Here is a 27,932-nt window from a genome sequence, read left to right on the forward strand (position 1 = left end):
AGAGCTCTTCTGTGGATAGGTACTTAAGTAGTTTCCAATCTTTTCAATGAAAAACTTGTACATATATTCATGAAATTTTTTTTTGAGATTTGTGTTATAGTCCTAGAAGTGAAAGTGTTGGGTTAAGGAAAAAATATGTATAAAATTTTACATGTATATGTATATATTACACATATTATTTATTCAAAGAATGTATATATTACAGCTGTGAAATAGATATATTGTATATTTTAATAATCTTAATTTGCTCACCAAATAGACATATCATAATGATTTCTCCACACACTTATTTCACTGGTCTTTCTCAATCTTTCTAGTTCTTGGCAGTTTAGCTTCCATCAGTCTGGATTCAGGCCCTCTCCTAATCCTCTCCTAATCCTGACCACTAGATTTTCTTGTCGCTGTGTCACTTTGACCTCACACAATTCTGGTCTTCCTGGTGACAGACACTTTAGCTTTTTTACTCCCACTTTCTGAAACTGCTGACATATTTCTGGTGCAGAAGAAAAGATTACAGACTTGGAGACAAAACAACAACAACAACAAACAAACAAAACAAAACCAAAACACACAAAAACAACAACAACAATAAAGACAAGAGCTGGTTCTTTGAAAGGATAAACAAGATTGATGAACCTCTAGCCAGGCTCACCAAGAAGCAAAGAGAGAGAACCCAAATAAACAAAACCAGAAATGAAAGAAGTGAAATAACAACAGAACAGACCCTATAGAAATACAAAGGATTATAAAAAAATACTACAAAGACCTCTATTCCAACAAACTGGTCAACCTAGAAGAAATGGACATATTCCTAGAAAAATATGACCTTCCAAAACTCAATCAGGAAGAATAAAAAAAATCTGAATAGGCCAATAACTATGGAGGAAATTGAAGCCGTCATCAAAAAGCTTCCAGCAAACAAAAGTCCTGGGTCAGACGGCTTCACAGGGGAGTTTTACCAAACATTCAAAGAAGAACTAAAACCTATCCTCCTCAGACTATTCCAAAAAATTCAAGAGGAAGGCACACTTCCAAGCTCTTTCTATGAAGCCAGCATTACCCTAATCCCAAAACCAGATAAAGACACTACAAGGAAAGAATTACAGGCTAATATCCCTGATGAACATAGATACTAAAATCTTCAACAAAATCCTAGCAAATCAGATCCAGCAGTACATTAGGAAGATCATACTACACCATGACCAAGTGGGATTTATTCAGGGGAAGCAAGGATGGTGCAATATTCGCAAATCAATAAACGCGATATATCACATAAACAAATGGGCAGATAAAAATCACATAATCATATCAATTGATGCAGAAAAAGGACTTGACAAAATCAACACTCTTTCTTGATAAAAACTTGAGAGTTTTTATCAAAGTGGGAATAGAGGGATCATACCTCAACATAATAAAAGCCTTATATAACAAACTACAGCTAACATTATACTCAATGGGTAAAACCTAAAATCATTTCCCCTAAGAATAGGAACAAGACAGGGATGCCCATTCTCACCACTCCTGTTTGATATGGTACTGGAAGTGCTAGCCATAGTGATCAGACAAGAAGAAATAAAAGGCAGCCACATTGGAAAAGAAGTAAAACTCTCATTATTCTCAGATGACATGATATTGTACATAGAAAACCCTAAAGACTCCATCAAAGAACTACTAGATTTAATAAATGAATTCAACAATGTGGCAGGATACAAAATTTACACCCAGAAACCGATGGCTTTTTTATACCCCAATAATGAACTCACAAAAAGAAAAAGAAAATCCCATTTACCATTGCAACAACAACAACAAAAAATTAAGATACCTAGCAATAAATTTAAATAAGGCGGTAAAAGACCTGTACTTGGAAAACTACAGGACATTGAAAAAAGAGGTAGAGGAAGACATAAACAAATGGAAGACTATAGCGTGTTCATGGATTGGTAGTATCAACATCATTAAATGTCCATACTACCCAAAGCAATCTACACATTCAATGCAATCCCCATTAAAATGGCATATTTCACAGACCTAGAAAAAAACTCTCCAAAAATTCATATGGAATAAAAAAAGACCCCGAATAGCTGCAGCAATCCTGAGAAAGAACAAAGTTAGAGGGATCACAATACCAGATATCAAGCTATATTACAAAGCCACTGTTCTCAAACTGCCTGGTACTGGCACAAGAACAGACACATAGACCAATGGAACAGAACAGAGATCCCAGAAATCGACCCAAGCCATTATGCTCAATTAATATTTGACAAAGGAGGCAAAAGCATACAGTCTCTTCAATAAATGGTGTTGAGAAAATTGGATAGATACATGCAAAAAAGATGAAACTAGACCACCAACTTACACCATACACAAAAATAAACTCAAAATGGATAAGAAGACTGAAACAGAAGGTGGGAAACCATAAAAATCTTAGACGAATCCATAGGCAGCAAAATCTCAGACATAGGTCAAAGCAATATCTTTACTGATACAGCTCCTAGGGCAATGGAAACTGAGGAGAAAATAAACAAATGGGACTACATCAAAATAAAAAGCTTCTGCACAGCAGAAGAAACCATCAACAAAACAACAAGAAAGCCCACTGCATGGAAGAACATATTTACCAATGTTATCTCTGTTAAGGGCCTAATCTCCAAAATTTATAGGGAACTCATACATCTTAACAAAAGGAAGATAAACAATCCAATCAAAATTGGGCAAAGGACTTAAATAGACACTTTTTGAAAGTGGACATACAAAAGGCCAAAAAACATGCAAACATGTTCAAAGTCACTAATCATCCAAGAGATGCAAATCAAAATGACAATGAGATACCATGTCACACATGTCAGAGTGGCTATCATCAACAAATCGACAAACGACAAGTGCTGGCGAGGATGTGGAGAAAAAGGAACCTTTGTGCACTGCTGGTGGAAATGCAGACTGGTGCAGCCACTGTGAAAAACAGTATGTAGTTTCCTCAAAAAATTAAAAATGGAACTCCCATTTAGTCCAGTAATTCCACTTGTAGGAATATATCCCAAGAAATCAGAAACACCAATCAGAAAGGACATATGAACCCCTATGTTCATAGCAGCACAATATACAATAGCTAAGATTTGGAAACAGCCTAAGTGCTCAACAGTAGATGAGTGGATTAAAAAACTGTGGTAGATCTACACAATGGAATACTATGCTGCTGTGAAAAAGAACTCTTACCATTCCAAGAGCATGGATGGACATGGAGAGCGTTATGCTAAGTGAAATAAGCCAGTTGGAGAAAGACAAATATCCAATCATCTCACTCATTTGTGTGATATAATTAATAACAAAATGTGATGAACAAAAATAGATCATGAGACAGAGAAGCATTGAACAGTCAAACTTCAGAGGGAAGGCAGGTGGGGTGGGGCCTAAGAGATCAACCAAAGGACTTGTATGCATGCATATAAGCATAACCAATGGACACAGACACTGCAGGGGGGGGGGGGGGTGAGGGCATGTGCTGGGGGGTGGAGATGGCTAGGGAGAAGTCAATGGGGGAAAAAGGAGACATATGTAATACTATATATAATATTTTAAACAATAAAAGAATTTAAAAAATTAAATATCTTTAAAAAATAATAACTTTTACTGATTTATTAGAGAAAGAGGAAGGGAGAGAGAGAGAAACATTGATTGGCTGCCTCCTACACACACCCTACCAGGGATCGAGCCTGCAACTTGGGCATGTGCCCTGATAGAGAATTGAACTGGCAACCCTTGGTGCACAGGATGACACCCAACCAACTGAGCACCACTGACCAGGGTTCGTTCCTATATTTTAAGGGAAGGAGAAATGCAAATCAAGTCAACTGGTATATATATATATATATATATATATATATATATATATATATATATATAATTAAAAGCATAATATGCTAATTCAACTGGGTGTCCTTCCAGACGAAGCCAGGGCTGCGAGGGAAGCCTGGGTCCCGGGTGCCAGAGGGAAGCTGGTGCTGGCAGCAGGGGGAAGGAAGGCCTACTCTTGCATGAATTTCATGCATCGGGCTTCTAGTGCAGTGATGGTGAATCTATGACACACATGTCAGAGGGGACACGCGAACTCATTTTGGGTGACACGCATAGACAGAGACAAAAAATTGCATAATTTAAATATTTGTCTCTCACAACGGCCAATTTGTCTCTCTCATTACTCAAGTTGGGCATCACTTGAGTAATATTATTACTCACATTACTCATGATCAATAATGCAATTCTAAAACCGGATGTAAACATGTACATCGGTGTTGCATAGCAAAGATACATAGTGAAAACATCCAAGATACATTGTTCCAATATTGACATTAATATGAAAAGGTTAAGAATTGCACTAAAAGAGATTAATCTTTACTCGTGACATTTTATTTTCACTCAAGTGACAAAATGCCCAATTCTGGAAATGGCCTCGTTATTGTCAACATGTGCCTCGGGTAAGCTTCCCGTGTGTTCGGGTGCATTTAGCAAATGGACGCACTTGATTGCCATGTTCGTTAGGAGACAGGAGTGGGAGGGTTAGAAGAAAAAGATATACAGTGCAACAGTGCTCGATGAGACATTCTGCGTGTCGGATAGTTGATTACAGCACCATATATTTGTTGGTTATACATACTATCTTTGAATTGTTTTGCACCAGGAGTCAGTGCAACAACACTGCAAAAAGTTAATAGATAAGAAACCTATCAACCTTTTATAAAAAATGCCGTGATTTATATTTATTTATTTTTGCAGCCTTGTAATGGAGAATCAAAAAAATAAAAAAGCAAGTTTGAATGATAAAGGAAGTGGAAGTAGCAGTAGCCGACCCTTTCAAGACGTATGGACCGAGATGTACAGGATTGTCGACAGAAACAACAGATCATTGTGAATACTGTGCAGTGAAACACTAGTAAACAGAATGTGGAATGTAAAGAGACATTTTGAAACTAATCATTGTCAGTTCTTAAAAAAAAGTATCGATGAAAGGAAGGAATGCATTTCTAGGCAGCTACACCTCTATAAAAGTCAATCAAATTCCATCATTAAATTTGTAAGATGCTCTACAAATTTAACATCAGCAAGTTACTGTATTGCTCACTCTATAGATCAGCATGGAAAAGCCCTCAGTGACGGAGAATTTATTAAGGAAACATTTCTAAGATGTGTACCAGCTCTATTTCATGATATGAAAAATAAAGATGATATTATTAAAAGAATTTCTGAGTTACCACTCAGTAGAAATACTATTAAAGACAGAATAATAGATCTTAACAAAAACGTACAACATCAATTAAAAAAAGATTTAAATAGTTGTAAATATTTTTCTATTTCTCTTGATGAAACTACTGATATCACATCAAATGCTCGGTTGGCCATTATTGCTAGATATTCTGATGGTCTCACAATGAGAGAAGAGTTGATAAAGTTAGAATCAGTGCCAATAAGTACATCAGGAAACGAAATATGTAAGGTTGCTATAAAAACATTCAGTGACCTAAACATTGATATCTCTAAAATTGTGTCAGTCACGACAGATGGGGCACCAATTATGGTGGGAAAAAATGTGGGATTCCTGAAATTGTTTATGGAAGCTATCAGACATCCACTTGTACCTTTTCATTGCATTATCCATCAGGAGGTGTTGTGTGCCAAATCAGGATTCTCAGAATTGAATGATTTAATGTCAGTTGTAACAAAATTGTGAATTTTATAGCTTCTTGACCCCCTCACAAGCGAGAATTTTCTGCACTTTTACAGGAAGTTGATTCAACCAACAGTGGACTACTAATGTTCAATAATGTGAGATGGCTGAGTCGAGGTAAAGTACGTGAGCGATTTGTGGAGTGCTTTGAAGAAATTACGGTATTTATTGAGAAGAAGGATCTGGCAAACTTTCCTCAGATCAGTGATCATAAGTGGGTCAGCAATTTGATGTTTTTTACAGATCTCTCTGTTCGTATGAATGAACTGAACTTAAAATTACAAGGTTTTGGCAAAAGCATTGACAGTATGTTTGGATACATCAAATCTTTTGAAAGTAAACTTAAAATTTTCAAGCAAGATATTGAAACTAAAACTTTTAAGTATTTTCCTCGGATAAAAAAGTATTTCGAGAAGGCCACTACAACGAGTGTAATGGAGTCCATACTTAGGTACCAGAATATAGTAAACTTGTTATTTGAACAGTTCAGCGAAAGATTCAACCAATTTAGAAGCCTAGGACAGACCATTAAAACAATTAAGTATCCGGATGTAGTTGTTTACAGTACTTTGGAATTAAAGGATTTCCAATGGATGCAAACTGACGATTTAGAGATGCAACTTGCAGATTTTCAAGGTAGCATTTGGACTCATATGTTTGTCGACTTAAGGTCGAATCTTGAAAATCTGGAACGAAATCATTTGAATAATGAAGAGTGCAACTACGAACAAGAAATTTTGAGTGCTTGGAACAGAGTACCTGACACTTTTAGCGACATAAAAAATCTAGCGATGGCTTTGCTAACAATTTTTTCATCAACATATTTTTGTGAGACTTTGTTCTCAGCATTAAATAATATTAAAACGAACAAAAGAAACCGGCTAACAGATGAAGTTAGTGGCGCTTGCTTGGCCTTGAAGTGCACCAAGTATGAACCTGCAATTGAAGGATTAGCAGACAAACTTCAGCACCAAAAAAGTCACTAATTTCTAGTTTTCATACCATTTGATTATCACTGTTTTTATTATTATTTTTTCCTAAATGTACATTGTTTTTCTGTTTTTGTTCATTTTATACATATTTTTGCTTCATTTTTCTTTGTTAAATGGCATTTAAATATATAAAATAAATATCAAAAATATAAATCTTTTTTTTACTATGATTGCAAATATCAAAAAAAAAATTATGAATATTTCTATATGTGACAGGCACCAGAGTTAAGTTAGGGTTTTCAAAATGTTGACATGCCAAGCTCAAAAGGTTCGCCATCACTGCTCTAGTGTATATATAAAAGAAAAGACTGTTAGCTTTCAGAGAACAAGTGACTTGTAAATGTTTCCTTCCCTTAGGAAAGAAAAGCAAATGGTTGGGTTTTCAAAGGGCTTATAGCAGTTCTGCCTACAAGCTGGAGCCAGCCCATCTGTTTCAATTTCTCTAAAAAGTGCCCCAAAGGCACTGTTATGTCAGAACAGTCTGTTGTTCCTATTGTTTTTCTCAATAACAAAGGATCACACACCCATTTCTCCATGTTGCAAGCAACTTACCGTGACACCTTCCTTCCAGATGGCCAGGTTCCATCCCCCAACGGTGAGGATAATGTCATTGTAAAAGGGTGACCTCTGAACAGTGTGGATGGCACCATCATGGACGGTGTTGAGGCTCAGGGGCTTCCTTGCTGTTGGGGTGGGAAAGGCCATTCCATCTTTAATAACACTGTACACATTTCTGCAATGAAGAATGAAGTGACTTCCACTGGACAGAGAGGTCTTGATTAATGAGATCCAAGAGTAAAGAACCAGAGGTCAGTTGGGGTGAATGAACCAAGGAATAGCTCCTCCTCTTTTTATAAAACGTCCATGGAACTTCCCATCAAGGACACATTTCAGAGGAATGCTTCATGTTCTTACTCATTTATTCACTCATTAATTCACTCAATTTGTCAACCAATATTTGTGCATTGCCTATATGAACCAGGTACTATATTTTAATTTTATTTTTTAAATAAAATAAACATTTTTATTGATTTCAGAGAGGAAGGGAGAGGGGGAGAGATAGCAGCCAATCTCCTCCACACCCCCTACTGGGGATGGAGCCTGCAACCCGGGCATGTGTCCTGACCTAGAATTGAACTGTGACCTCCTGGTTCATAGGTCGTTGCTCAACCACTTAGCCACACCAGCCGGGCTCTTTTTAAATTTGTAGAGGGCAGTAAGATTGAGTCTGGTAATCCCAGTGTGAGACATATAAAACAAATGGGGACCAGGAGTTTACAGACCATGCAGGGCCTTGCTGGAAAGGTGTTCAGGTTATATTCTCAGTGTAACATGTTTTAATGAGTGCTTCAGGCCTAGAAGACAATCTGAGCGAAATTTCCAGAAGATTGTCTGCTGTGGGGAGAGCAGGTTGGCAGCAGGTAAAAGCAAAGAGGGAACACCAGAGGGGGTTAGGTGGTAGTTCTAGTGAGAGTGGATGCTGACTTAGATGAAGGTCCAATGGAGAAGAGTAGATAATCAAGACATAGTTGCAAGCTGAAATGGACAGGGCTTGGCGATGGCTTGGGTAGGAGGGGTGAGAGAGATGACGTGCTGAGAATAACAGCCAGGTTTCTGGTAAAGCATGGCTCCGTGGAGTTTCTATTTCTGGAAACTGGGAAGACCAGTGGAGGAGCAGGTTTGGACTTAAAGATCAAGACTTCCCTGTGGTCTCTGCCCAGGCCCTGGGGCTTTCTGCCACTCCGGTGTGTTCACTGTGCCATTGCTTGGGTTCCCTTTCCCCCAGGCCTGTCCTCAGAGCTGGATGTATTCCACTTCCTGCTGCCCACACCCACAAGCCTCAGGGAGGGCCATGGCAAGTCTCGCCGATAAATGAATCCAGCCCCTGTTCTCCTGCCAGAGTGATCTTCTCATTATACAGTGACTCCAGGGTAAAGCCCAAAACTCTTAGGAGGGCACTCGTGTCTCTTGGCCTAACTGTCCCTCCTGCGCCTCTTCTGCTGAGGTTGCCCTTTCTATTGCTTTGGTTTGGCCTTGAGATGTCCCTGTTCCTCATTGTCCCCTGGTCTTTCTCCATCTTCTCTGTTTGGAAAACTGCAGTGCACCCTCCAGGACCCTGCTCACCTGTGTCTCGCTTCAGTGGGGCCTTTTCTTAAGAGCCCAAGGGAATCAGTCATCATTTGTTTGTGTGTTTAACCTTTCCAACAGATCATGGGACTCCTCAAGGGGAGGATCGTATCTTGTTCATCTTTATATCACCAGTGCCTGGCACATAGTTCATCTTTATATCACCAGTGCCTGGCACATAGTTCATCTTTATATCACCAGTGCCTGGCACATAGTTCATCTTTATATCACCAGTGCCTGGCACTTTCATTTGATGAATAAATGAGTAAGAAAGAAAGAACAAACATACATCAGGGAGGTTCAAACAGAAAGCTCTTGGCTTTTAAATTTATTGTCACTGATTATTCTATAAATGGAATAAAGTTCATAAAAAATTTATCTAAACCAGCTCTGGGCGATGTGGCTCAGTGGGTTGGGGATCATCCCAGGCATCAGAAGGTTGCCGGTCAATTCTGGGTCAGGGCACATGTCTGGGTTTTGGGCTCGATCCCCAGTAGGGGGTGTTCAAGAGGCAGCTGAGGGATGTTTTTTCTCTCCCTTCCTCCCCCTTCCTCCCTCTCTCTTAGAAAAACAATATATTTAAAAAGCAACGAAACCTGCTTGTCATGGGCCTCCTCAGAAGCAGTTTAGGAAGCGGGAGGTGCGGCCTCCAGAAAACCCCCGCGGTCAGGAGGGACCAGTGCCCACCTGTGTGTTACCAAGTCATGGCATCAAGCTGTGTCCCAGGGGTGGTGGAGCTGCCGCCATGTTACACGGTGCCTGGCATGCAGAATGTGCACAGCGAACATTGACAAATTATTGAGTAAATAGAAACATGAAGAAGCATAAAAGTAGTTGGTTGTAATTCATTGTATCCAATATATCATTTTTAATTCAACTTCAAATCACAGAATCAGGAATAAATGCATGCGCTTGGGTCACAAATTCTCTCTCAATGCCCCACTCCTACCAATAACACACATTTGGGTTTCCGGTCAGGGGACACTATATTAGAAAAGCAGGGACGCTGACAAAGCAGGCCTTCCTGGGTCTGAGGTAGCCGCTTGTCTGGGAACCCAACGCAAAAGGAGTGAAGATCGAGCCCCAGCCGCTGTTCTCTGCGGGCTGTGGCTCTGACCTCCAACCCTGTCAGTCACTCATGTGGCCATTTGTCCAAACACTCCCGGGCTGGCCAGCTTCCCTTGGACAAACCTAGCCCGGCTGCTCCACCTCACGGCTGTGCGGTGTTCCAGCCGTCCCAGGAGCTACCTCTTCCTGTGCTTACCGTTGTTCCATGGGTTGAACTGGGGTTCAAATATATTCTTATGCCTTGAAGATCCCAAAGCTTTAAAGTAAAGCAGTTGTCATTGTAGGCAACCCAAGGCTCTGACAAGGAGCTTTGCTTGTTGAGGAGCCTGAATGTTGACTGATTCCTGCTCACACCTGGGAGTGACCCTCACCTCTCTCTGCTTAGCTGCCCCAAATCCCCGACCCCAAAGGAGGGTCCTGCAGGTACTGCTCCCATATGTTCCCCAGGGCTTCAAGAGCGTCATACATTTAGCTTATAACCTCACACTGACTCAGATTCCTCACACAGATGAACTACCAGGTTGTTGAATAATTGAACAGTGTGGTTATTTTTAAAAATTGTGCTCTCAAGTTATGGTGTGAAAACAAATCACCTGGCGAATTTTATTAAAATCCGCAGATTCAGGGGCAGGACCCAGGGTTCTGTGTTTCCAACGAGCTCTCAGTTGAGGCCCTGCCTGGTCTGAGGCCCTCGCTCTGAGTAACACGTGTAGAGTCAGACCCTCAGGGGCCCTCCCTCCCATTAGCAAAGCCGGGTTATCAGTACTTTGTTCAAAAAGGCACAACCTATTAAGGATGGAACACTCATCCAAACTTACTCATCAATCGGCCAGTTTCAGGGTCTCTTTCCATTTTCCAATCTGAGTATAGCACTTCACCTTCCTAAAAATATCACAGACTCCTGGTGAGTACAATGACCACTTAAGGGACAAACCCCTCTCTTATTCATGTGCTAAGACTGATTGTAACAAACACAGAGCAAGAGGTGAATTTAATCAAGTGATAATTTGGTACAATGGTGGGAAAAGGCTCAAGTGATTACTTGGGTTTATCTCAAACAACAACAACAACAAAAAATGAGTTTGATGATTCTACACACAGTGACGTGGAGAACACAGGCCATTATGGAGATCATCTATGTACACAAATCTCAACTGCTGGGTTTCCAACGCGTTTGTTTTCGACAGGAAATTGTCCCGATGGACTGAAAGCTCCGGGGAGAGAGGGGTCTCGTCCAACTTAGTGATTTATTCTCAGCATGCTGCACAGAGTACTGAGCAAACATTTGCGGGATAAGAGTGAAAGAGGAAAAAAGAACTCATAACATGGTACCCATTACCATTTCAAGTTGAGCACCGGAAACAAAGTTCCACCCAAATGACATAATAAGTAATATACATTCCAGTTCCGCCTCTGACCATTTTCGGGGGAGGGGAAGGCGTAGAGAAGAGGCAGAAACAGCCGCACAGATGGGAAGGACAGAACCAGCGAGGGGCGGAGGTGGGAGCAGTTTAGAGGAAAAAAATTCAGTCCCTCCAAATTTCGTCTTATAGATGCAATAACCGAGACTCAGAGAAATTTAATGACGTACTCAAATGCAGTTTCCTAATTTCAATCCCCCCCCCCCCCCACACACACACACACACACACGGGGATAATAAGAGAAAAACACAGAGAAGGTTGTATAAAAGTAGAAGTTGAGGGGATTCAAAGGAGAAGATGGAACGGGATGCGTAGGCGAGGGAGGGGAGATGGGAAAACACTTGATTTATGCAAAGTGCAGGGTAAGCCGACTGGGGCCAGGGCCCACTCATTTGCTCATCTGCCCTTTATTCATCCGTGTTAATTCATTTAACAGAGGCCTGTGTTTGGTGCTGGAAACGCAGAGTCAGAGGACAGGTGCTCCCTCCATTCACGGTCGCAGTCGAAGGGCACAGACAGACTGTACGTGTCTGGCCCACGGCCTGCGGCACGCCCCTCATAGTTACCGTTCACTGAGCACCCCGTGTTTGCCGGAAATGCTAGGAGCTTTATCTTTGTGACGGCAGCGCCCACCAAACCCCGTAAGAGAGTTACTGGTAGCTCCCGGGTCTCATAGCTGCTACCTGCAGCACTGAAATTAAACCAAGTCAAAGCAGAATAGTTTGAATCAGGTCAATACGTTTGTGTCGAGTGCCCATTACATCAGCAGCCACAGAGTTGGAAACCTTCACGTCTTTCTCCACCCCGCTACCTCGTTCTGATAATTCCATTCCTTCAGCCTCCGTGTTGATACTCTTGGCACCTTGGTCAAGCCCTCTCTGTCTCTGATTGGCCCCTCCTGAAGTTCCCCCCAGTCTGATCTCTCTGCTCCAGGGCACCACTCCTTCCTGCTCAGCCCTGCACCAGCCAGCCCAGGTCCCAGAGCGGGATTAGCCCCGCCAAGGGTTGGAGAAGGTCATTCCACTGGAATGTCAGCGGCCTCATGAGGGCAGGGGATTTTGTCTATTTTATTCACTGCTCTCTCTCCTGGGCCAAGAACAGTGCCGGGCATATAGTAAATGCTCAATAATATCTGTTGAATGGTGAAGGAAGTTAATTTCAAACCAAGGGCTAGGTAGGCAGGAGTCTAGTGTACAAGAAGAATGAACGAAAAGCCAGAGTGCGGGAGATTGGTGCAGACAAGGATGGAGAGACAGGAAGGAGGCAAATCATACAGAATCTTAGAGGCTACAGGGTGAGGTGTTCAGATTTTATTCATGTTTCACTGAGTCATCACTGAAGAGTTTAAGCAAATGGTGTTATGTTTTAATCTCTCTTTTAAAAAATTTCAGTTACTGATTTGAGAGAGAGAGAGAGAAAGAGAGAGAGAGAGAGAATTTGTTATTCCACTTATTTATGTCCTGACTGGGGATCAAACCTGCAACTTTGGCATATCAGAACGATGCTCTAACCCAATGAGCTACCAGGCCAGGGCTGCTTTAATTTCTGTTTTAAGATCTTGCATTATTTATCTTTCTAAAGCTGTCATTGACCGGCTTTATGATTTTGGTGTTCACGGGGACAAAAATTATATGATTCCACTTATGTAAGGTAGCTAGAATAGTCAAATTCATAAAGCCCATGGTGGTTGCCATGGGAGTGGGCATGAGGAAATGATGAGCGATGGTTTGAATGGGTACGGCATTTCTGTTTGAGACGAAGAGAAACTCCTTGAGATGAATGGTGTTGATGTTGCTCAGTGGTATAAATGTACCTACTACCACTGAGTTGTACGTTTAAAAATGGCTAAGATGGTAAAGTTTGTTATATATTTTTTCAGAATTAAAAATATTTTTCTAAAAAATTTGGTGGAAACCCAGGTTACAAAACATATATCTATTCAGTAGTGCTCCGTTGCTTACCAACTTAAATTCAAATTCCCTACCTTGGCAGAAAAGGCCCTTTGGTTGGACCCCAACCTAGCATTCTAGGCATAGCTTTCCTTCTTGCACCAAACCATTCCACTATCCCCAGACAGACCCCAGACTCTCATAACTCCAAAATACTGTCCAGGCTGTTCCTTCTGCTCCTTGTATCTCACCCTGATCTTTCAGGTGCCTCCGAAACCTCCGCTGTCCAGCCAGCTCACAGACCACCTCTCCCAACCTCCTCCTTCCTGGCCCTTTAGCCTCTGAACTGGGGTAAGCATGCTGTCAATGTGTCTGCTCCTTAACTAGGTACCGAGCACCCTGAGGACAGGGACTGTGCTATGGATTCATTCAGGGCCTAGCACAGTGCCTGGCAGGCAGTCCATTCTCCTGATCTGGAGGAACTGACTAATCCCTCATCCTACTAAAGTGCAAACACAAATTGCATTCGGTGAGACTGAGCGATGTCATCTTCCCACAGTGGTATGGCCTGGGAGAAAAACACTATTTCAGGAGAATAGAGTCATGAATGAATAGACATCTCTGCTTCTGTGTGATGAAGTTCTGAGCTTCATTTCTTCATCTGTAAAATGGGAATAATAATATCACCCTTATAAGATTATTAAGATTAAATGAGATATAATTTGGAAAATAATTGGCCCAGACCCTGCTATATAGAAAATGTCCAAAAAAATGTGAGCCTGCTTTATTTACTATAGTAGATACTAAAAAATGGCAGCCATTATCATTATTATATCCAGGTGTTATTGATCATTTAAATTGAGTGAGGTTTGTGTGTGTGTGTGTGTGTGTGTGTTTTTGTTTTTGTTTTTTTTTTTTACTATCTTTCCTAATAGATGATGCTGGCCTAACAAAACAATATATTTTCTTAGTAAATCTCTAACACTTAGCACGGTTTCTTCCATATGGCGTACAGGTGTTTGATAAAATTTGCAGGTTAATCAATACATTACTGGTGAAAAGGGTCATGTTTAATTTTATAGATTTTTTTCCATGTTTGTTCAGGAACACTTTAAATATGAATCTATGAGGTTAACAATGGAGGTTAACAATTTTAAGTGCAAATAAGCATTTTAAAATATAAAAGGTATAAATATTGTAAGCTTTCATAAAGCAAACATGAACAATAGGGGTTATCATCACATATTTCAATGTACTTAGAAATATTCATTTTAAAAACAGATCATTCCAACTCACCTCTGTTCCCACAAAGAACTTTGTGCAGAAGTCCTCTATCGGCCTGAGGAGATTGGCCAACCCACTTTCCAGGTTCTGGTACGGGTTCATTTCTTCAGTCTTTACGACTATGTTCTGAACTAACACTTTTTCTTTCAGAGGAGTATGAAGAGAAGAAGCACATATTTAGAGTGAATGATCTTTAAAAATATAGTTAGTTTATATTTTCTGTCTATTGCCTTACACATCTGCCCCCTAACCTCCAAGGTGGGATGAGTGAAAATCCCAGCGTTTTTAGACCTCTAGTTTCGCAGTGGAATGTTTTTTTTTTCTTTTTTCAAAACAAAGCTTATGTAAGACCCGTGTATGTAAAACTGGCGGAAGCTGCATTGCTCTTTGAAGTATTACCCGGGTGGTAATGGGGAGACCCACCTGCCTACTTTGCAGGGGCTCTAAAAGGGTTCATGGCACATTTGAAAACCATTTTGCCTAGCCAGTTTGGCTCAGTGGATAGAGCGTCGGCCTGCAGACTGAAGGAAGGGTCCTGGTTTGATTCTGGTAAAGGGCACATTCCCAGGTTGCGGGCTCAATCCCCAGTTGGGGGTGTGCAGGAGGCAGCCGATCAATGATTCTCTCTCATCATTGATGTTTCCATCTCTCCCTTCCTCTCTGAAATAAAAATAAAAAAATATAAATATATATAAACCACTTCTATGTATTTCCACCATTGCAAAATTATTTATAGTAAAAATTGGACACAACATATCCCCTGGGTTATATCACCCGTGATGTGCTCAATAAGCTTTTCTAATGAGAAACTCCTGTCATTTTTATTCAGTTGGCATCAAATGGAAATTTTTCAAGCAATTCAAGATTAGTTTTTTAAGTGTGAAAATTCTTGTAACTTCTAAAAAATAAATCCACCTAGAATGTATTACTTGTTTGTCATAAGCACAGCATACATGACATTGCTTTCTGATTAGCCTGGATTTATTATTTATGAATATCAATGACTGCACTGTATTGTGGCTATAACTATACATGCAAACAGTAACAGCAGAGCTAATCTGGGGGCTGAAATTCAAATGTCATCTGAAACTTCTTTCTTTTTAAAAGTATCTGATGTCATTTTGTTTTAAAACAAATACATTTTTATGATCTAAAATTAATAAATGTTACTTAGTGAAGCTTTGGAAAACAGAGAAAAGCATGAGGAAAATTACAAGATGTATCCATTTTCATACTTATCGGAAATAACCACTATTAAAATACTCATGTATTTTTTTCTAGTTTCTTGTGTGTGTGTGTGTGTGTGTGTGTGTGTGTGTGTGTGTGTGTATTTTAAATTGGGTATGTTAAGTGCTGTATCCTACTTGTCTATTCTCTTAAAGATATATCTTGGACACTTTTCCAGGTCACTTATTAGTTTTTAAGAAATGTTATTTTTTTAAATTTGAGGGAAAGGTAGTAGAGAAAATATGCTCACATTCCTGGTCAAGGCATATGCCTTGGTTACAGCCTCAGTCCCCAATAGGGGGCGTTCAGAAGGCAGCCGATCAATGATTCTCTCTCATAATTAATGTTTCTACCTATCTCTTCCTCTTCCTTTCTTTCTGAAATAAAAAAAATTTTTTAATTTTTAAAAGAAAATCCTTTTGATAAAGGCAAATGTTTTGAAAATACTATAGTTACTGGTGACTCTTGTACATTTTCATTATGCATTGTTCTCAAGGTGGGATATTCAAGCATACTTTTAAGAGTTTTGATAGCTTACATGTGTATCCTTCAATTATTTCAACAAAGGTGTATGGGTTGAGATAGATTTAAAAGTAAATTATTATTTCTTTACTCAGTTTTATTATGGTGCTATAGAAATATTAATTTTTTTATTATATTCAGATTGAGAATAGTAATTGCGTTTCTTAGTACTTCATAACTGATTTTACTAGAGTTGAGGTATGTCTCATTCTATAGAATTATTCTTTGAGCATATTCATATTCATTATGTGGGCTTCATTAAATTTTTAAAATGTATTAAGTTCTCAAAAATACATGAATGTACTCAATAAATGTTTGTGAAACTGAATTGAAGTAAATTGTTTCAAATCTTTTTGTGTGTGAAGACAGTTTTAATGTGTTGGCTATAGCTATTATCTATATATATAAAACCCTAATATGCAAATAGACTGAACAGCGGAACAACTGACCAACCAGTCGCTATGATGTGCGCTGGCCACCAGGGGGCATGTGCGTGGAACTTGGTGGGTGTCGGCAGCAGGCGGCAGAGGGCAGAACAAGGCAGGCATCGGCCATGGCGGGATGATGGAGCAGGTGAGTGGGGACCCCAGACCGAGGCAGGGAGCTGGTTGCTGTCATTGGGGCGAGCCTCTGGTGGTTACTGAAAATTCTTTGCTCCCATGTGCCACAGTCCCACCAGGTGCTCATACCTGCTGCCTGCACTGGTCCCGCTCGCACCCGCTGCTGGCCCTGGCCCCAATCACTCTGCATTGTCAGCGGATGCGAGTGGGGGAGGTGCTGTCAGTGTGTGGGAGCAGCGGCAGCGGGGGGGAGCGGGGCTCCCGGCAGACAAGGGACCAGGGGCCCACGGCAGGAGAGGCTGGGTGTGGAGGATGGGCCGAGACTCGCCCATGTGCCCACTGCAGCTTTAAGGCCTACAGTTCCTTTCAAGGTGCACAAATTTGTGCATTGGGCCCCTAGTAGCCATTATAAAGTTCCATATTGGAGGGTTTGACTTTTGGTACTCTTTTAACAAATTAGACTATTCTAGCAAGTAACCTTAGACATATAAGTGACTAACACTCAAACTATCAAATGATGTTTTTATAATTTTATTTTATTGTTGAGAGTATTACAGATGTTCCCAATTTTCCCCCCTTTGTTCCTCCTCACCCATCTCCTCTCCCACTCCACACCTTCACCTGTCTATTATCTGTGTCCATAAGCTATAACTAATTTGTACTTCTAAATCCCTTTTCCTTTTTCACCCATTCCCCCAAATCCCCTCCCATTTGGCAACCATCAAAATGTTCTCTGTATCTATGAGTCAGTTTCTGTTCTGCGTATTCATTTATTTTGATTTTTAGATTCAATTATTGATATATATGTATTTATTGCCATTTTATTGTTCATGTTTTTCCCTCTTCTTCCTCCTCCTCCTCCTCCTCCTCCTCCTCCTCCTCCTCCTCCTCCTCTTCCTCTTCCTTTTTTTTTTTTTTTCCAAAAAGACCCTTTAACATTTTATGTAATACTAGTTTAGTAGTGATGAGCTCCTTTATCTTTTTCTTGTCTGGAAAGCTCTTTATCTGACCTTCACACTTCTAAATAATAACTCTTCTGGGCAGGGTAACCTTGGTTATACTGGTAGGTCCTTGCTTTTCATCACTTTGAATATTTCTTGCCACTCCCTTCTGGCCTGCAAAGTTTCCGTTGAGAAATCAGCTGACAGTTATATGGGTGCTCCCTTGAAGGTAACTAACTGCTTTTCTCTTGATGCTTTTAAGATTCTCTCTTTGTCTTTAACCTTGGCATTTAATGATGATGTGTCTTGGTGTGGGCCTCTTTGGGTTCCTCTTGTTTGGGATTCTCTGTGCTTCCTGGACTTGTATGTCTATTTCTTTCACCAGGTAAGGGAGTTTTCTATCATTTTTTCAAATAGGTTTCCAATTTCTTGCTCCTTCTCTTCTCCTTCCAGCACCCTCATGATGCAAATGTTGGTCTGCTTGAAGTTGTACAGAGGCTCCTTACACTATCTTCATATTTTTGTATTCCTTTTTCTTTCTGCTGTTCTGATTGGGTGTCTTTTGCTTCCTTATATTCCAAATTCTTGATTGGATTCTTGGCATCCTCTAATGTTTATTCCATGAAAACCATTCTTTATTTCAGTTAGTGTATTTTTCATTTCTGACTGGTCCTTTTTCATGTTGTTAAAATTCTCACTAAGTTCCTTGAAGTACTCAGTAAGTTCCTTGAGCATCCTTATAACCATTTTTTTTTTGAACTCTATATTTGATAATTTTCCTTTCTCTGTTTCATTTACTTCTTTTTCTGGAGATTTCTCCTGATTTTTCATTTGTGACATATGTCTTTGTCTCCCCATTTTGGCTGCTTCCCTGTGTTTGTTTCTATGCATTAGGTAGATCTGTTATGTCTCCCAGACTTGGCAGAGTGATCTTGTATAGTAGGTATCCTGTAGGGCCCAGTAGCTCAGCTTCCCCAATCACCTGAGCTGGTGCTCCAGGTGTGCCCCTGTGTGGGCTGTGTGCCTATTGTAGTTGAGCCTTGATTGATGTTGGCATCACTAGGAGGGATTGACTCCAAGACCAATCAATTGTGAGGATCAGCTATGACTAAGTGGAAGCGCTGCTGTGCAGAAGACACCCCTAAAGAGCAGGACTTGCTTCAGTGGGGTTTTGGTGCTCACTGTGTCCACTCCTTGAGTGTGTCACTCGTGGAGTTGGTAGGGTTGTAATCTGGTGTGCTCAAAGCTGACTACCTAGTGCACTGGCTCTGGAGCCTCCCAGGAAGTGCAAAATCAGCAGGCCAGCTGCTGCTTGTTTGAGAGATTTTAGGAATGTCTGAAGCATGAGGCGAGGGAGGCCTGTTGAATGGAAAAGCCACTGGAAATGGCTTGGTTTAACCTGCAAGTAGGGAGGGGCAGGTTGTCAGGAAATCACCAGGGAAGGGAGAAAAGTGTGAGCCAGGCGTTTGAGGATTCAGATATGTCAACCATCTGTTGGCTCTGTGGCAGAGAGGGCTCATCAAAGAAACAATGGCCTTTGACAGCACTTCTGTCTGGGAGAAAGCTGCCTATCTACCTCTCGCCCTGATTCCAGAAAAGTGAGTTCCTCCCTGATTGTCCCAGGTTCCTTTCAAGCTCCTGCCCCAGTGCTGGAGTTCAGGGGGAGTGAGTCCATGTGTGGGCCATTTAAGAGGAGCTGCCTGTGGCTCCAGCAGCCTCCTGTCACTCAGCCGCAATCCCTGCTAGTTTTTACAGCCAGAAGTTGTGGGGTGTGGGGTAGCACGGGACCTGGTTGGAAAGTTTGTAAGGAAGAAATTCTGAAAAAATTTTCTGTGGGAGTTGGCTAAAGGCAACCACCCCTGTTTATCAGAATCCCCTAGGGGAGTTGGCTGAAGGTGACTGTCCCTAATTGTTCTCTGATCTTTCCAAACAAGTCTGTGTATGTGCAGGCTCTCAGGTGTTTGCTGGAATTTAATGCTTAATCTTTATGCCTAAAGGACACTGCAGACACCTGTGTCCTCCCAAGAAAGCTTACCCTGGTGATTGTATCTAAAAGTTAAACTTTATCCCAAACTACTGTTACAATAAAAGCCTGAAGAGGCAGGTGAATGAGGCTGTTTGGTTTCTCTAGCCAGGCAGTCCCTTAGCCCTCTCTGTCACAGAAACGTGTGTCAGAGTAATCATTCATCTGTCGCTCAGGGTATGCTGGTCAGTCTTGGCTGTGGGGGTTTCTCTTTCCAGCACTGGAACCCTAGGCTAGTGTGGGGCTGGGAGCCCTCACTCCTCAGGGAAACCTCCACAGCCAAGATATCCCTCCGATTTTATACCACCACACATGGGTATGGGACCAGCTGGTTCCATGATTCTGTCCCACAGCTCCACCTTTCCTACTAGTCTCTATGTGCTTCTTCTTTAATTTCCCTATTTGTAGGACTTCCTTTCATCTAGATTTCAGGTGTAAATGATGGCTGTTCTGTATTTTAGTTGTAATTTTGATGTGGGGAGTAGTGATTGCTGTGTTTCCCTATGTTACCATCTTGACCAGAGCTTCAATGCTTTTTAAATAAAGGCACTTACCTTGTGTTTTGTAAATGAGATGGTCTTTACCCATGCTTAACTTGACTGGACAGTGGTCTAAACTTGTTTCACCTTTAGACAGTCTTAGCTTTTGGGAAGAAGATGCAAGGAAGATTATTTCCATATATCCTTAAATTATTATTGCTTTGCCCTTCTGCCCCCAGATTGCTGTTTTCTACCTCCCTGTCTTTCTCCCTTCTCCCTTCTCCCTTCTCCCTCAGATTTCTAGTTGGCTTTTCCCATGGAAAGTGCCTAAACTACAGTTTCTAAAACTGTGCTACCCAAGGGAACTTATCTGGGGGGCTCATTTCCAAATCCCAGAGTCTTATGTGTTTTTTGAAAATGTTTTGTTTTCTGTTTCCTAACACATCTTCCCTAAATCTTTCAGTTAAACAAAAGCTTCAGAAAGATGTGCAGGGGCCTTTCTCCTGCACAGCACTGCTGAGTCCCTGGGTGGGTGGTGGGGTGGGGGGTAGGAGGGGGAGGGGGGAAGTGTGTGTGGGGGGGAGTGGTGGGAGGGGGGCGTGCCCCTGAGTTTCAGAAGTACCCTGGGCCTGCACCATCATAGAAAATGGCCACACTTTACATTATTCCCTCATGGCTCCCTGCCAACTTTTCTCCATCAGCATGTTTGTCCACATGCTGTACCATTATTCTCAGGTAAGGTTTTGTTTGCTTGTTTCTTTTCCAATGATTTAAAGCTTAGTGAATCCTAGCCCAGGACATTTCTAATCCTCTCTTTCTAATTTCTAATCCCAGTTACTTCAGGAAAATTCTCACCCCTTTATGCTCTCTCTTCAAATACAAAATAATGTAATTCTAGAAGTACTTACAAATCAAATTTTTTTAAAAAGGTTTAGGTTTGGAATTAGACATTCCAAAGAAAGAGAGCCATCAACACCAGCAGTCCAGTCATATTTCCCAGACACAACCCACTACAGTCATATCTTTCTTAAATTAAAATTGCTTTTCTTTTTTTAAGGCTAAATATTTATGCAATTTGAAGAGAAACCAGAGTATTACTTCTCTTTTATTTAAATTAAAAAATTGATTTTTAGAGAGATTTGTTGTTCCACTTATTTATGCACTCATTGGTATGTGCCCTGACCAGGGATCAAACCCAAAACCTTGATATATTGGGATGATGCTCTAACCAACTGAACTATTCTGCCAGGGCATTAAATTAAAATGGCTTTTCTTTTTTTAAAAAATATTTTTTTATTGATTTCAGAGAAGAAGGGAGAGGGAGAGAGAGATAAAAAAAAAAAAATCAATGATGAGAAAGAATCATTGATCAGCTGCCTCCTGCATGCCCCCTCCTGGGGACTGAGCCTGCAACTCAGGCATGTGCCCTGACCAGGAATCAAACAGTAAGCTTCTGGTTCATAGGTTGATGCTCAACCATTGAGCTACCCAGTTGAACAAAAATTGCTTTTCTTGAAGCTCTGCATTCAAGGTAAGTACTAATAATTTCCTGTTCAATTACTTTACAGTTTTTAAATATGTTTTTATTTATTTCAGAGAGGAATGGAGAGGGAGAGAGAGATAGAAACATTAATGATGAGAGAATCACTGATAGGCTGCCTCCTGCACTCTCCCTATTGGGGATCGAGCCCACAACCCAGGTATGTGCCCTTAACCAGAATCAAACCTGGAACCTTTCAGTCCACAGGCTGACTCTCTATCCACTGAGCCAAACCTGCTAGGGCTACTTTTCAGTTTTATGTGGTTATAGGTATTACAATACTTTTTCCTACTATTGATGTGCAAAAGATCTGGAATTTTGGCTGCAATATAGGTAAAATTAACTGTTTTGGGCTAACATGGGAGCATACCCACCATCAAGCAACTGATATGCAATTAAATAATTATTCAAATTAGTTGTAAGTTGTGGCTTGCTTACACATGAACAAATATTAATTTCAAGTTCACAATAATTGTAATTCTGGCTTGATGCAGTCAGGCATCATAATAATGCAATCAAGGAATTTATTAGATGAATAAATACATGAATTAATAAAGTCCTGTGTTAATTTGAGCTGCTCTACTTTTAGAGTGTACGTATGCATGTCTATGCATATGAATTACATAGTAAAGAGAATAAATCCTGTTACTTACCTTAGATAAAGGTTTCCAGGAGAGATCTAGATGCAAAAATGTAGATGGTACATCATTAGGAATTTCAATACTTTCTTCTTTCTTCTTCTCTGTTGATTGAATGGTTGTACCTTTCTGTTGTCTGATATCCCAAAAACATATTGTGCTTTTAAAAAAAAGATTACATTATTTTTTAAGTACAAATAAGAGGTGTTATAACCTGAGGACTACTATTCTTACTGTTACACATTATCAATGTGATCATGATTATATTTTAATGTTTCTGAAAGTAAGATTTTTATGAAATTATTTTTTTATTTATTTTAGAGAATTACAACAATTCATAGGGTTACTTAATAACCTTGCTGGTCTTGAAGCTAATATTATAAAATATGAGAATTGAGTTAGGAGAGTGGCACTTTTTTTTTTCAACATAACTTTTTTGAAATATAACTCATATACCCCCAAATTCACCCATTTAAAATGCACACTTCAATAGTTTTAAATATATCCAGAGTTGTGCAACCATAACCACATCAGATTTAGAATATTTTATGATCTCCAAAAGAAATCCTGCATAGATTAGCAGCCACTCTCCATTTATATACTGATAGTGAAAACACCACATATACAGATGGAGTTGGATTTAATGTGCTTTTTACACAGTAGGTATCCAATAAATGTTATGTCTCGTCTTTCTCCTCCTCACAGGTTGGTTATGAAAATTAGATGAGATAATGTTTATGAAAATTATTTATAAGTTCCACACATTAATGGTGTTATTTTTAGTGCAATCAACTTGGTAAAAATTTATAATAAAACTTGTACAGTACTGTAGTATAAAGGGTCTTTGTATTAATTATGTAAAAACATGAAAACCACAAAAAGTCTGTCATATTAGCATCATAATTTCTATCACTGAGGTTATGAGTAACCTGATTTAATTAATTTAAGATATTATTAAATATTTTGATGTATATGTATTCAGATAAATGGATGGTAACTAAAGAGTAACAAAACATGTATTCATTTATGTGAACTATTTATTAATACTAATAATTTATTTATCTTAACAATTAATAAATAAAATTAATTCATTTAATTTTGATAACACTGTTAAAATTAAAAATTATTAAAAATAGTAATCATTTTTGTGCTGTAAAAACATAAATCCTTGGGAGAGTAACACAAATGAAATAAGATTTATTTTATAATATATTTATAGTTAATTTAAAACTGTTTCAAAATTACATAGCTCTTCTTGAACCTTATTTATGCCATTAATTTGCATTATTTGTGAAATGGTTATGCTAAATACATAAAATTTCACTTGAGTGTTCTGTATAAATCAGTCACACATTCTTAATTATTGGAACCTTATTTCAAATACATTATAAAACCTTCAGCATGGCTAAAGTATAAAGTTAGGACTGATGAGTTTTCCAGATAACTAAAAGTTAGCTTTTCTAAATCCATAAATTTTTTCCCTTTACTTTAACAACTTTTGAAGAACTATTCTTAGACTATTTCCAAATTCAAGGGCCATCATTATAAACAACAACCAGGTATCTATGTCTTTAATATAGAACATGTAATACTTTTAGTCTGCTCAGTGTTTCTCAATGTTTTCCAAGGCTACTGAAGAGCAGTGTAGCTCTGCATTTGTGGCTTATAACCAACATTATATCGTAACCATTTCTCCATTAAGTAATAATATAATTTTAATTGTGACATGATGTTCCATATGGCTCTATGGATGCCATGTGTTGCTTTTGCCTGGGGAATAATTAGCCTCTCCCTAGTCATTTTTCAGCCAAAGCTTCCTAAATGTTCAGGGGGAGCTGCTTCTTTCCTATTGGATGCAGTGAGGTTGGAACTGTCACTCAAAGTGCTCTGCCATTCCTCCCCAAAGGGCTGAGTTCATAATGTAAGAGAAGCCAATCAGACTCTCTAGTAACACAAGGGTTGGAACTGATTCATTCATAATGAAGGGGCTGGCCATTTATTCCTGCAATCTAATTCCACAGGTCTCTTTCTGCAGCCTGAGTTAGCTCTTCATTTCTTTATCATTACTTACTAGCTATAATCTATATATATGAAACCCTAATATGCAAATAGACCAAATGGCAGAACAACCGAACAACCAGTTGCTATGACGTGTGCTGACCACCAGAGGGTGCACGTGGAACATGGCGGGTTTTCCGCTGCTGATGGTAGAGCAGGTGAGCAGGGGCGCCAGACCAAGGCGGGGTGCCGGCTGCTGTCATTGGGGTGAGCCTCTGTTGGTTATTGAAAATTCTTTGCTCCCACGTGCCATGGTCTCACCCGGTGCTCGCACCCGCTGCTGGTGCCAGAGCCGCTGCTCGCACCCACTGATGTTGCTGGCCCCACTCCCACCTGCTGCCAGCACCTGGCGCCAGTCCCGATCACTCGGTGCTGTCAGTGAGTGCGAGCAGCGGCTGTCGGCCCCGATCATCCCTGAGGGCTTCTCCACCTCCCCCTGCTCCTGAGGGGTGATCTGGGCAGCAGCTGCCAATCACACCTGCTGATGGCGCTGGCCCCAATCGCTCCATATTGTCAGCGGCTGTGAGCGGGGCTGGCGGGAGCGGGGCTCCTGGCAGACAGGAGACTGGGGGCCAGGCAGGATGGGCCAGGCGGGGGCATGGAGGATGGGCCGAGACCTGGCCCTGTGCCCACTGCAGCCTCGCGGCCCACGGTTCCTTTCAAGGTGCACGAATTCATGCACTGGGCCCTAGTCTAGGATATAACTACATATATAACTCACTATACATAGTGAGCTTTGCCTTCAGAGCCTTATTTCCTTTATCCATAGCATTTTTCAAGGTTCTTACAAGTATAAAAAACTTAATTTGTTAAAGCACTTTAGTAGTGTTTTGGCATAAACATCGAATAAATGTATTTCCAATAAGTTTATTTTGTCTCCTTAAGTTAGCCATGGCCAATTTCTGTTGCTTGCAATCACAGAACCTTACCCATACATGCCCCCAGGATTAATCATGTCTCTCGCAGCCCTTGCCTATGCTGATGTTACTGATGCCTTTGGCTGCCACTCCACAGCTGCTGCTTCTGCTGTCAGAGTCTACGGCTTGGAGTATCATTGTTTCTATTGGGATCAAAGCTGCTTGGAATGGTAACATTTTGCCAGAATTTGAATGCTAGATAATAGTATTACTCTTTATATTTCCTATTTCATTATGAATTTTGAGTTCTATAAATTGGGAGATGCAATTTTTAAAATAAACATTCTTCAACATGGTTACCAAGTTGTTTATAAAAACATTTTTATAAATTTGCAATAAAAACCTAAAACACTCACTTTGTAAAAGCTTTCCAAATTAAACATTTTACTCTTCATAACTGTGAGATAAAATTGAATGTAAACAGCCCTAGCTGGCTTGGCTCAGTGGATAGAGCGTCGGCCTGCGGACTGAAGGGTCCCAGGTTCGATTCCGACCAAGGGCACATGCCTGGGTTGCGGGCTCCGTCCCCAGTGTGGGGTGTGCAGGAGGTAGCCAATCAATGATTCTCTCTCATCATTGATGTTTCTCTCTCTCTCCTTCTCCCTTCCTCTCTGAAATCAATAAAGAAATATATTTTAAAAAATTGAATGTAAACAATGCAAACCGCAAATTTACAGATATAAGAATGTGATGAAGCAGAATTACTTTGGATAATGTTATATAACAGTATTAACCATGAAATCTCATTAATTCTGTTTTACAACATATTTGTATCTATAAAAACAGTACAGTGAAGGCCTGGGGTGGGGCTGGGGGTAAGAGAGAGGGGACTAATGAAGAAAAAGGGGGGACTTTACTTTCAACAATAAAGATAAATAAAAATATATAAAAATTAAAAAAAAATTTGAACCAGCAATAATCTATATAATTCTTCCCTTTAGTTATATAAGGTTTAATCACTACAGTAAAGATTATTGAAGGAACAGAAAAAAACAATGATTTTAGAAACATCTAAGAAAAAAGAATATGTTGTATGGACATAATGTAGGTAACATTTTAGATGAGACGTACCAATCTGCCGAACAGGTGACCAGTTGGCAGCATATCCCACTTCGATTCTCAAAGACAGAGCCCATTCTGTTAATCTATGTTTAAAAAAAAAAATATGCAAGACGTAAGTTCTGTGTACTTAGAACAGCAAAGACTGTTTTCTCATAGCTTTTTACATATTTTTATTTTTCTTTTTCATTTTAATTTTTATTAAAAGAGCATAATACTATCACAGAAATTTGGGAAACAGGTTTTAAAATCAAATGCATTTCTGTCATATACTTTCCAGTCTTTTTTCACAGAAACATTTTTATGCCATTTTACTTAGCATGCATGTAAATTTCTAGCCTGAGATTATAACTCGAATGCTTATGAATCATGCTAATGGTTTTATAAGATACAGATGCAAACTGCAAATGTACTCATGAATCATGCTGATAGTTTTATAGATACAGATGCAAACTGTATCTTATAAAAGTGTATTCATGAATCATGCTAATAGTTTTATAACATACAGATGCAAACTGCAAATTTACATGTCATAATTTCATTACCCACTATTATTAGACATGTAGGCTCTTTCTGTTTTTCACTATGATTTGTGGCACCCAACACAGGTGCTCTCAGGAGATTGGTAAGCAGGTAAAATCCATCGAGTGTTAAAGTACACACCATCCAGCATGCAGCCAATGTCGTGGCACCTACACTTTCTGAGTAACCGTGGCCCAGCTCTGCTAGCACACAGAGGGTTACAAGAAGGGTTAATGCTCCTCGGGGCCCTGGAAGATCCAAATTCCAACCAGTTAAGCTCTCAAATGAGGTGAACAATTCTGGGGCGACCCGTGAAGGTACCACTCTCAAATCGACAGGGAAACATGACCTTCCCCAATTCTCTACGGTCCTGGTAGGATCGATGAGCAAAACACTGGAGATGGGGGTTCCAGCAGCAAATAAACAGTGACGGAGGGGGTGGGGGTGAGGAGGGCTGCACGTGCTGCCCTGGGAAGGCCTGTTGGCATCACAGGAGCCCGGACCCTGGAAACCTGGCTGACGCTGCTCTGGCTGCCCCAGGTCAGGTTCCGTGACAGCTGCCACCCTCCATTCGCATCTGATAAACAATCCAGAACCCACGCTGCCTCTCCTGCTAATGAGCTTCTCCGGTGCAGAAAGTGTGAGACCCCAGAGGTGTGCTGGCTCTGGGGGTTTTATGTTTTAACTAGGGGCCCGATGCATGAAATTCATGCACAGGGGGTGGGTCCCTCAGCCCGACCTGCACCCTCTCCAATCTGGGAGCCCTCAGGGAATGTTCTACTGATGGCTTAGGCCTGCTCCCCGTGGTTCTCTACTCTCTGTGGACCTGCCTGCTTGATGCCACCACAGGCCCTGGTGTCTGCTCTCTGTGGGGGCCTACTTGCCCTTCGCAGCCGGGGCCAGGGGCAAGCAGGCCCCTGCTGTTTGCTCTCTGGCTCACCGCCA

General features: G+C 40.5%; 1 protein-coding gene across 1 annotated transcript in view; it reads right to left on the reverse strand.

Moving 5' to 3' along the window:
• Positions 1–27,932, reverse strand: part of DNAI3 (dynein axonemal intermediate chain 3) — a 71,876-nt gene that overhangs the window by 6,508 nt on the left and 37,436 nt on the right. The window contains exons 14-19 of the mRNA XM_081086287.1: positions 26,478–26,551; positions 22,447–22,591; positions 20,329–20,416; positions 14,514–14,644; positions 10,725–10,788; positions 7,264–7,394 (exon numbers count right to left, since the gene is read on the reverse strand). Of these exons, the coding sequence (XP_080942413.1) occupies positions 7,264–7,394; positions 10,725–10,788; positions 14,514–14,644; positions 20,329–20,416; positions 22,447–22,591; positions 26,478–26,551 (633 nt within the window). The remainder of the gene's footprint in view (positions 1–7,263; positions 7,395–10,724; positions 10,789–14,513; positions 14,645–20,328; positions 20,417–22,446; positions 22,592–26,477; positions 26,552–27,932) is intronic.

The sequence above is a fragment of the Myotis nattereri genome (genome assembly GCF_964212035.1).
Source record: "Myotis nattereri genome assembly, chromosome: 3".
Taxonomy (NCBI): domain Eukaryota; kingdom Metazoa; phylum Chordata; class Mammalia; order Chiroptera; family Vespertilionidae; genus Myotis; species Myotis nattereri.